Below are 11,275 nucleotides of genomic sequence, written 5' to 3'. Positions count from 1 at the left end.
TGTTGCTGGACTCCATTAGTGGCGGTGATCAGCCCTGTCCTGCTTCCATCTCTTCGGGTTAATTATCCCATTTAATCCTCTTGACAACCTCCAAGGGTAGACAGGGTGGCTGTCTTTCTCCAGAAGAGTCCATAGAGAGGTCACATGGCCTGCCCAGTGGCTCAGTTCAGTGTTCCAAATTCCAGTGATGGAGTCACTTGGACCTGGCTTCAAACATCAGCCCCCACAGGCTGCATGACCTATGTGAGCTCCTTTCCTCCTCTGCAAAGGAAAGAGAAAATCTCAGCCTCAGATTTTGGAGTGGGGGGCGATGTTGGTACACGCTATCATCCCAGTTAACATATACCAACATGCTAAGGCTGAGGAAGGATCATGAGCCCAGGAGTTCAAGCAATATAGCAAGACCCCACCTCAAAATAAAAATAAAAAACTCTTGCCCTCCTCTTTGGCAAGAGGTCACAGGAAGAATCACTGGTTCGGATGACAAGCTCACAACTCAGTCATGAAGAGTGTGAGCTGTGTTCCCAGAATCATCACTTGCAAACCCCAGCTCTGCCGTTTCGTGCTGTGTGACCTTGGGCAGTTCATTTGATTCTCTGGTCTTCGATTTTCTCAACTGTAGAGCAAGCAGGAGAATAGTGCCTACTGTTATGAGAAATCAAATGCATGGGAAATCTGTGGGACAGGAGTTGACAGGGATGATCTGAGTTAGCTCTAAATATTCATAAGCCCCATTCTTCTCGCCATACTCTACGGATGATATCTGGCTTGTCACAACTGTATTCCCAAAGCCTGCCACATAAATATGAATTTTTAAAGTGACCTAGGAGTTAGCCAGGCACAGTGACACTCGCCTGTAATCCCAGCGGCTCAGGAAGCTGAGGCAGGAGGATTGAAAGATCCAGGCCAGTCTGGACAACGTAGGGAGAGCCTGTTATTTATTTATAAAAAATAAAAAGGGCAGGGGATGCAGCTCAGTGGGAAAGCACCCCCGGGTTCAATGCCCAGTGCTGTAAATACAAACAAAACAGTGACCTAGGAGTTGATTCCACATGGGTGTGACCCAAAGCCTCTGTCAGGGACCCAGATATGCCCAGCGCTGTCTGCCTGGACCAGCCTGGGTCGGGAATCAGGGCCCCACTGGTTATAGGACTGCTCTTCCTCACAGTTCAGTAACAATTTCTTCTTGCTGAGAAATTTCCATTTTAACAGAAGCTCCTTCGGGACCCCAAAGCCATCAGAATTCAGTAAAATGAACCTAGTGCTATGATTTCAGATGCTGCCAATTTCAGGGACAAAGAGCGGAAGGAGGAGGGAAGGAGGAGGGAAGGAGCCTCGGGTTCCTTAACTTCTTTCTGGCGTGAGGGGCTGTGGATCTGGGGGGCCAGCCCTGCTCGTGGGGTCTCCTAGCATCTCAGGTAGATGTCCACAACTTGCAAACCTTGCTGGATTACCACTGGCGTTACTATTTATATTTTGCAAATCTACATGCCTCAAGGTCCCGAGCAGGTGCCTGCATGTGAGCTTGTGTGCGAGTGTAGATCTGCAGAGTCAAACCCCTAACCCCGAAGCACCATGCAGCGATCCATGCCGCGGGTCTTCCTAGGATTATCATCTTCCAGCAAGAGCCCGTGTTCTCAGGAGTGTGGGCCCCATCTTAGAAAAGTGCATTGAACTTGAAGCAGGGTTACAGAATCGCCGGGCTAGGAGGGAACCTGCTGCCCTGTCGTCCCCAGTTCTAGAAGCAGCATCGGGCACACTAGAAATGCAGGCACCCTGTGAGTCAGAATTTGCATTTAAATAAGATCTCTGGGGGATTTGCTGGCACATCATAGTTCCCCAGTCATAGTTCTAGTCCCCGGCCCTTATTTATACTGGGGGGACCAGGAGGAGCGGAGTTGTCCCCAGGTCCCAGGGCCTGGCAGGAGCAGAGCCCTGAGAGGGACCCAGGCCTGCTTGTTCCCAGGCCTTGACATTGACTCGCCCTCCCTGACCTGCCCTTCCCTCCCACCTCAGCAAAACCTCCATGTGACCTTCCAGCTCCAGCCAGCGCCACCCTCTCCATGAAGCTGCCTCAGTGGCCCCAGGACCCTGGCAGGACACAGAGAGCTGTGTGTTCTGAATCCTGTCTTCAGCAGTCTACTGTCCCCGTGGGACTTTGGAAAAGAATTCCAAGCTGTCCCCGAGAGGAAGACACCTGCTGCCAAAGATCCCTAAGCCTGTCAATCAGAGTCCAGGCAGGACCCAAACCCAGCTCCAAGACTGGCTGGGGTTTGCATGAAGGGCTGATTGCAGAGCTGGGGACATGCACAGTAAAGAAACCTAGCAGGACAAGCACCCAAGCTCACAGCAGCCAGGGGTCAGCAGCCACCCAGTGAAGGCAGGTGCCATGGGCCAGGGGTATGGGTGGGGCGAACACACAGCTGCACAGCTCTTTCCAGGACTCATCCAAGAGGAGTGATCAGAGAAGGTGCCCTGACCTCTGGCCTCTTGTCATGCTGCCCTCTGGCTAAGCCCAACTATAGATGAGGAAACTGAGTCACAGAGGGCCCAAGGACACCCACGAGGGGAGTCAGAATTGCAAACTAGGCCATGGGCACCAGAGTCCATCAAGTTAAACATCAAGTTCATTCGTTCCCTCAACAATCACCTACTGTGTGCTGCTCAGCGTTCCGGGCACTGCGGGTTCCAAATTCTGGATTTTCACCCAACACTTTTGCAGTCAGAAGAAACTAACCACCATCCTTGGCAAAAGAGCGCCCTTCCTCCTGGCCACAGGAGGCGTTTCTGTTGATGCCACCGGCCATTCTTATTTATTTATTTTAATTTTTTCTTTTTTGGTGTTTCACTTTTCTTTTTCCTTTTTATTGGCATGTAACCATCTATGACAGTGAGATTTGATGTTCCATGTTTGTGCATCCACACAATGTAACTATAATTTGGTCAGTTTCATCCTGTTGAAATTTATTTCATTTATTTGGTGCTGGGTAGAACCCAGGGCTACCTTACCACTGAGGTACGTCCCCAGCCCTTTTTGTCATTCAGTTTTGAAATGGGGTCTCATTAAGTGGCTGAGACTGGCCTTAAGTGAGAGATCTTCCTGCCTCAGCCTCCTGAGTCCCTGGGATGACGGGCGCAGGCCACGGTGCCTGGCATGACAGCTGTCCCTTTTGCAGACATGGATGGACAGCCTGGTAAAGGAAAGGACCCGGGCTTTGACCAGCACTGGGGTCATGCTGCTCCCCGGGGCCTCTGCTGGGTCCTGGGTTACCAGCCATGGTCAGGCCCTGCGGGGGTGGAGGCCTGGCCTGGGCCTCAGGGGACATGGCGGGCAGCACTAAGGTCCGAAGGTCACAGCTGTGGGAAAGTCCCAGCTCCGTAAGTGGCCTTCATCTAGGGACATCCTCAAACTGCCAGGAAGGACAGTGACATTCCCACAAAGTCCCTACCCTCCAGGGGTCCTCTCTCGTACTCTCGAGGCTAGAAGGGCCCACGGAGCCACCTGCTCTGTCCAGACATTTGACATGGGAGAGCTGAGCCCCAAGGAGGAAGCCCTCTGCAGCCACACAGGGTCGTGGGACAGGGCTGGGCAGGGTGGCTTTCCCCCGTAGGCTGAGGTCCAGGGAACAAGGGCCCCGAGGCACACTGGGGCACACCTGAGCCCTTTCCTGCTCCCAGGCCTCTGTCCTTGTGGGTCGGGAACAGCTCCTCCAAGGCCAGCTCCTCCTCATCCTCAGGGACTCACTCTGCATGGGCCCCACCCAGAGAGGCCCTCCCTAACCACCATCTTGGAGTGGCATCCTGCAGCCCTGGGCTCAAGTCCCTGCTGATGACCGTAGCCTGCAGGACTTCACCCTCAGAGCCTCTTTCTTCATCTGAAAATGAGACTAGAATCCCCACTTAGCAGGCTGCAGGAGAGGTGAGAGGTGTGTGAGGCTTAACCTGCACACAGTAGGTGCTCAATGAGCATCCACGTCCTTCTGGCTCCTGCTGACGGGGTGCAGAAGGCTCAGTCTAGGAGCAACCAGGCTGGTGGGATGGGGGTCAGGGAACAAAGGCCTCCATAAACCTCAGCCCCAGAGACAGAGGAGCAAGAGGCCCAGGTAGTTCCTTGTGCAGAACAGGGAAAGTTCTGATCCTGACCCCTCGGCCTTCTGTGAGCCACTGGGAAGCCACTCTGTGACTCCACCACATTCAATCTCAGACAGACACAAAGGCCTCCCAATCACAGGAAGAGGACAGACACCTCCCCTTTGGATGAAAGGAGTGTCAGAGAATTTGTGTGTGTGTGTGTGTGTGTATATATATATGTATATATATATATATATATATATATTAGTTGTAGATGGACACAATATCTTTATTTATTCATTGTTATGTGTTACTGAGATTCGAACCCAGTGCCTCATGCATGCAAGGCAAGTGATTTACCACTGAGCTACAACCCCAGCCCCTGTGAGCATACTTCTAAGTGACCTCAATTACTAAAAGGCAGAAAGGGGTTAACACTCTGCTGGAAAAAGTGTAAAGGATTCTGGGACCTTTCTCTAACCCTAGGACACATGGGGGTAGTCACGGAAGACTTCCTGGTGGCAGAGGCAGAACAAAACTCACAAATATAGAGAATGCTAGGGCAAAACTCCAAAGATCAAATATAATCCCCAGGATACATTTTGTTTCCCAAAATAAAATCTCATTATCTTTACTTATTGCAAATGCAATATATGCTCAGCAAAAAGAGTTTTTAAATATCCATGATCTTACCCACCCAACCTCTCCTAGCTCCTCCCAGACTGATTTTGATCAAAGACACAGACCCTTACTATCTGGTGCCATTGGAAACTGTTGGCTCAGGAATTTCTTTCCTTATCAAGACATGCATTTATTTCTGCAGCCCCACTTTAAATGGCTGGCTCATAATTCACATAACCGAAGTCCCTTTCCTGGACACCTCAGGTTGTGTCTCACTCCCCCTGCCTATTGTCCCAACACTGGGCACCTAGTGCAGTGACCTGTTAGCACCTGACTTCATTATGTACCGAGGGACGAGTTCAAAGGCGGGATCGCTGGGTCAGAGGGCACACGGCGGTTTAAAGAGGTTTTTTGTTGGTGGTGATTTTTGTGGGCTGGGGATTCATGTTTCAAGATTTGCCAAGTTGCGTTCCGGCACGTAGCACACCGTGAGCTCCAAAAGCCTGTGCCCAGACAGGAAGCTCCCAGCGATTTTGAGTGAGCAGAGAGGCCCTCTGAGCCTTGGTCTCCGGGCCGGTACCTCCCTGCTTTCCCAGCGGACCTCTTAGGAGAGGGGCTGGGGACGGGACCTCTGATGACGTGGAGTCCTGTTCGGGGGGGGGGGCGAGGCAGGGTCACCACTTGGGACCAGCCCATGCCTGCTTCGAAGCCCTAGCAGCAATAGCAGGCGTCTAAGTGTGACCGTGACCACAATGCTCCCACGGTGTCGCAACAGGTTCCAGTCCCTGTGCCTCCCTTTCCCACTTGCACAAGCCCGCCCTCCCTCCGGAACCACCCCTGGCCCTCTGGCCTTGGCTACTTAAGAGAGCCAGGCCCAGCCCACCTGTGACAGTCCCAGCTGACTCTGCTGAGAATCCAGGATGGGGGCCTTGGCCAGGGCCCTGCTGGCCGCACTGCTGGGGATCCTGCTCACACCTGCCCCAGGGGCTCTGGGCACCAACCCGGGCCTGGTGGCCAGGATCACTGACAAAGGCCTGGAGTCTGGTAAGAAGCTGCCTGGTGGCCGGAGCCAGTGCACCCGACACCAGCCTGCCCAGGGCCCAGACTGCTCTGCCCCTCAGGTCGGGGGTCGGGGGAGGCCCTTCCCCGAGGTCAGGCAGCTCTGGCTGGGATTCTGGCCTGGCCACCTGCCAGCTCTGTGACTTGGGCACATTACTTATATTAGCTGGGTTCCCCACCAGCAGTTGGGAACAAGATTTGTCAGATGGCAGTTACCTGTTGAGACTGGGGGCAGGGCTCCATGCAGCACTGGGTGGTGGTTGCTGGGCCTGTTTTATACTTAGCGATACCTTAAAGATGGGGCTTATTCAGGTATTTTACGAATATTATTTCCTGACTTTAAAGAACAGGTAAAAGTAAGATTATTGTTTTAAAAGATGCTAAACAAAGCCTTGGAGTTACCCTGTATTTATACACCCCAACATATGGAATGTAGGGACGCCCCGAGGGTTTCTTTGTTACTTGGCACAGAGGAACTCCATAACCCGGAACTGTGACTAGTACTAAGAAGTTCATGTTTCTCCCCGGGGCAAGTGGGAGCCACTGAAGAGTTTAGAGCAGGGGAGGGAAGCAGGCAGACCAAGCCACTTCTTTTTTTTTTTTTTTTCCCTGTCCGCAGCGGCCAGAGAGGGGCTGGTGACCTTGCAGAAGAAGCTACGTGAGACCAAACTGCCTGACTTCTTCGGGGACTTCAGGATCAAGCATGTGGGCCGTGGGCACTATGAGTTTCACAGGTGATGCTCTTCCTTCTCTGGAGCTCCTGGGTGGCTAAGGAGGTCTCTGGAGAGGGAGAGAGACAGAACCCCAGGCTTGGACTGGGGGGGGACCTCTTTGGGGCACACAATGGATAATTCTTCAGGGAGTTCCGAAGGAGAGGACTTAACACGCCAAATATTAAAGAAAACCTACTGGCTGTGTGACCTCAGCCTCACTTTCCTTATCTGCAAAATGGGTCGATGCGGCTTCCCCGCTTAGAGTGATAATCCAGGATCCAATAGCCCAGAAGGGAAACTAGACAAAAACAGTAGCCCAACTCCTACTGCTGCGTTTCCTAGATGGGGGCTGGTGTCGGGGTGGAGCCTTCCCAGGGTCCGCAGGCAGGAGCCGCTTGTGCTTGAGAAGAGGCGCGAAGGGCTTTTTGAAACATGCTCCGTGGAGGGAGGGTGGTCGGACTGACTGCTTCATTCCTTTCTTCGTTCTTAAGTTTGTCGGCAAACATTTATTGAGCTCCTATTATGTGCCAGGCAAGGAAGATGCATTTGACCATTCTTCCCCAAGGATGGCCTCTTTCCAATCCTCAGTTGGGTCTCACCTCAGTTTGATTCCCCCGCCTGGGTGGGTTGAGGGAGGGGGTGTTGGGGAAGGAGCTGCAAGCCCAGGGGTATGTCTATGGGCCCCACCCCAGACACTACCCTGGACCCTGAGATCCGTGAGGTCTAATCCTGACTGTGAGTAATGGCGTCTCTCCCTCTGGGTTCCACAGTTCGTCCTCTGTGGGGGAGAATAAAATCTGTGTCTGCCCCTGAATGACAGAGGAGGGTGCTTGGCATGGTCGCACACTCCGTGCCTGGCACAGGCGGGTGCTCAGGAGATGGGAACCAGGTGTTTGCTGAAAGCAGGTCCCACTGGTGGGAGTCCCCTGGGGCAGGGAGGGAGCAAGTCCCTAGTGGGGCGGGGTCCAGGCCCAGCACTGACACCGCCCTCTGTGTCTCTCCCTGCAGCCTGGACATCCCCAGCTGTGAGCTGAGCGGCTCTGCTCTGAAGCCCCTGGCTGGCAGGGGCCTGAGTCTAACCATCTCCGACTCCTCCGTCCAGGTCCAGGGCAGGTGGAAGGTGCGCATGTCCTTCCTGTAAGTTGGCTCTGCGCCCAGGTCCTCGGGCACTCCCCTGGCCCTTCATCCGTTCTCGAATCCAAAATGTTCCTGGTTCATCAAAGGCCACATAATGGACAGAGGGAGCCCACGCCCCAGAGTAGACAGGGGTTCAAACCCTGGCACTTGGAGGCTTGGACTCTGTCTCCTAAAGGGGCCAGGCCTGCCCCCTGGGGCCACGTGAACTTCCCACCGAAGACCCCCAGACCCCTGAGGCAAGACCTCTAGGTGCAGCTTTATCTGGGGGTGTGTTCTAAGCCAACGTCCACAGCGGGGAGGAGGGAAGCCTGGTGGGGAAGGAAGTGGGCCTGGTCAGGGGGTGTGTGATTGGGAAGGCAGCGGGTGGGGAGCCGCAGACACGCCCCCAGTTACCCCAGCTCAGCCGCTTTACCCCATCTTCCTGTGCCGTTAGGCAAGGCCATCTTCAGGGCCACTGACCCTTCCACACTTTGAACAGTTCTCTGACTTCAAAGAAGCTTGGACAGAAGGTATATTGGCCACCAAGGGTCCAGGAGAGCAGCCAGCGGGGCCCGCATAGAACCTTCTCAGTCCAGGAGCCTGGAAGTCCTAGATCAAGGAGTGGGCAGGCCTGTTCCTGAGGCCTCCCTCCTGGGCTTGCAGATGGCACCTGCTGTCAGGGTCCTCATGGTCTTCCCTCTGACCTCGAAGCCTGGGTCTTGATCTCCTCTTATGAGGACCCCAGTCAGACCGGAGTAGAGCCCGGCCAGGGGCCTCTTAGCACAAACATCTCTCTCACCAAATACACTCACATTCCGAGGCACTGGGGTTCAGGACCTCCACGTGTGAATTTGGGAAGGACACAATTCGGGCCATAGCAGAAGAGCTGGCCATTCTCAGCCAGGTGACCTTGAGGAAAAACCTCCCTGCCTTTCAACAGTTACTCTACGTTCCCCTGCCTCCAGCCCCAGGGAACCCCCAAGCTGCATGCTGTCTCCGGGAGTCTCCCTATTCCTTCAGCATATTTTTGAGGCTCACCCACAGCATAGCTTGTACTAGGCTTTGTTTTGGGTTTTTTTTTTTTGTGGGGGGCTTATGATGAATGTGGTTCCATTACAGGATTAGCCCCAGGTTGCTAAAGGCGGCAGAGCGTGGATACCCACAACTTACTCAACCCGTTGCTACTCATGGACCCTTGGGTTGTCCCTTCATTTCTTGTCATTACCCATGATGCTTTGAAAGTGAGCTGCCCCTCTCATCCATCTGGGCAGGAAGAGCCACAAGATCAGGCTTAGAAGGGAAATTGCCAAAGAATAGGTGTGTCCGAATTAGGATCCATCCTGCTGGGTGTCTCGGAAAAGTGGTGCCCAGGTGCCCTCCCAACCCCAGCGGGAGACATCAGACAGACATCTGCAGGGTCTGTCTCCCATGTCTTCACGGCACTAGGTAGTAAGACTTCATTTTTGGTCTCATAGGTGAACCCTGGCCTCGTTGTTATGTTCATTTGCTTATTTGACATTGAACTTGCTATTCGTCTCTTTGATTATTTACAATTTCTTTTCAGTTGTCTCATCCTTTCCTTATTAACTTGTTCTTTGTCTATTAAGGAAATCAGCTCTTGACTGTCCCATGATACGATTTTTTTTTTACTTTGTATATTGCATTTTTTATTCACTGAAGTTCTAATTTTCCATGCCTGTGAGTTTGTCGGTCATTTCCTTTATGGTTCAGTAGAACTGGATCACGATAGAAATCTCTGTGTCCGTCCCTGACTATAAATACTGGCCCCGGGCTTTCTTCCAGATCTTCTACTTGTTAAATCTTTTTTGTTTATTATTCAATCTTAAATCTGTGCTCAGCTCCACTGATTTGGAGGGAAAAAATCGAGCTTTCTCTTTCCTCTCCAAATGGTGGCAGATCTTGGCCTGCAAAACAGCCATGGCTCCTCTCGTCTCTTCCAGGAAGATGGACGGCCACTTCAACGTGCATGTCAAGGGCATCACCATCTCCGTCACACTGCTCTTGGGCAGCGAGGACTCGGGAAGGCCCACAGTCACCACCTCCAGCTGCAACAGTCACATCCGTGATCTGGCTGTGGACATCTCAGGAGATCTGAGGTAAGTCACCATCGGGACGCTGCCAGCTGGACCCCTGGTTACGGCTCACGCCCCATCCAGCCCCCAGCCCAGCCCTAAGAATGGAGAACCTCCAGGTGGGAGGCTCACCCAGCACGGGGAATAATGCAGGGGCTTCCTGTTGCAAAGAACCGATGCAGATTCGAGCCAGGAGTGCTCTTGTGTGGTTTCCACGAACAACAACAACAACATAATTTAGGGAACTGTCAAGCAAATGAAATCTGGCTCTTGGTGGATACTGAGGCCCTTGGCTAAAGAGGAGCATAAAAAATACCCAAGTCCACGGTCCAGGCATTTCCTCTCTCAGAGTCTCAGTTCACTTGCTCAGAATATTGTGGATTCTTGAGACCACCCCCTGCCCACCCACAATGCCACCAACCCCTGCCCACCCACACTGCCACCAGCCACTGAACTTGATCATGGCACACCTTGTAGCTAGAAAGCCAGATGCAGGAAGCCAGGAGGGGTGTGCCAGGACTCTGGGGCTCAGCAGGGCACAAGATGGGCAGGGCCTGGCTCCCCTTCCCCTGCTGCCCACTGACCAGTTGTGCACTGTGCTCTCTTGCCAGGTGGCTGCTGAAACTCTTCCATGACCAGATCGAGTCCAAGTTTCGAAAAATGTTGGAAACCAAGGTAAGCAGGTCAAGGCCACCAGATGCCTGCGGAGCCAGGCGAGGGCCATGGGTGTCCTCACAGGGCTCTGGCCCAAGTTGGGGCCACGGGGCCTTGTTTGGACATGCATGGGCCCATGGCCTGAGGGAGAACAAATGACTCATCCTAGTCCCAGAGCTGATATGTGGTAGAGCTGGGACGACACGCAGCTCTCTGAATTCCAAGTCCATTTTGTTAGGCTGAAAATGGTGACATGCTTGGCCAAGGGAGAATCGGAGAGGTAGGGAGCAAGCAGACCCCAGCCGCTCCCCCTGCTTGGCCTTGCTCACTGCCCCACACTGTCCTGCAGTCCCCAAAGTGAAGAAGGAAGTCAACACAGTGCCTGAGGAGACCAGGCAGGTCTCTTCAGAGAACACTTAAACCAGGAAGAAAACGGACCAGCCCTTGAGCACTTGTCCTGGATGGGGAGGCAGAGACACCAGGTCAGATTTTTTTTGTTAAAAAAAATTATGTGAGTGGGGCTCAGTGGCACACACCTGTGATCCCAGCTGCTCTGCAGGCTGAGGCAGGAGGATCAAGAGTTCAAGGCCAGCCTGGGCCACTTAACAAGACCCTGTCTCAAAATAAAATTTAAAAAGGGCTGGGGATATAATTCAGTGGTAAAGCACCTCTGGGTTCAGTGGGCTCAATCTCTAATACTGAAGAAAAAAAAAAGAGTTCACTTCAGATTTCATTAATTTTCAGTACCTCCAAACACTTTCACCTTAAAATCCCATTTCTGAGGTACTGCACACCAGAGCTATGCCTAAAACACAGCTTAGAGAAGGAGAAAAAGGAGAAAAGATGAAGGAGGAAAGGGGAACACACACACACACACACACACACACACACACACACACACACACACCGCTGCAGGCAGTCATCCTACCTCGTTTGGGCTTTTGGACT

At 52.9% G+C, this 11,275-nt stretch overlaps 1 protein-coding gene across 1 annotated transcript in view; it reads left to right on the top strand.

The window, feature by feature from the left end:
- Positions 1-5,565: 5,565 nt before the first annotated feature.
- The window catches only part of LOC107138161 (lipopolysaccharide-binding protein), a 19,006-nt gene continuing 13,296 nt past the window's right edge, over positions 5,566-11,275 (top strand). The window contains exons 1-5 of the mRNA XM_015480743.2: positions 5,566-5,736; positions 6,371-6,485; positions 7,473-7,601; positions 9,542-9,697; positions 10,285-10,348. Of these exons, the coding sequence (XP_015336229.1) occupies positions 5,613-5,736; positions 6,371-6,485; positions 7,473-7,601; positions 9,542-9,697; positions 10,285-10,348 (588 nt within the window). The 5' untranslated portion in view covers positions 5,566-5,612. The remainder of the gene's footprint in view (positions 5,737-6,370; positions 6,486-7,472; positions 7,602-9,541; positions 9,698-10,284; positions 10,349-11,275) is intronic.

The sequence above is a fragment of the Marmota marmota genome, unplaced genomic scaffold, assembly GCF_001458135.2.
Source record: "Marmota marmota marmota unplaced genomic scaffold, marMar, whole genome shotgun sequence".
Taxonomy (NCBI): domain Eukaryota; kingdom Metazoa; phylum Chordata; class Mammalia; order Rodentia; family Sciuridae; genus Marmota; species Marmota marmota.
The sequence above is the reverse complement of the archived record's forward strand: the minus strand, read 5'-3'. Positions and strand labels throughout refer to the sequence as shown.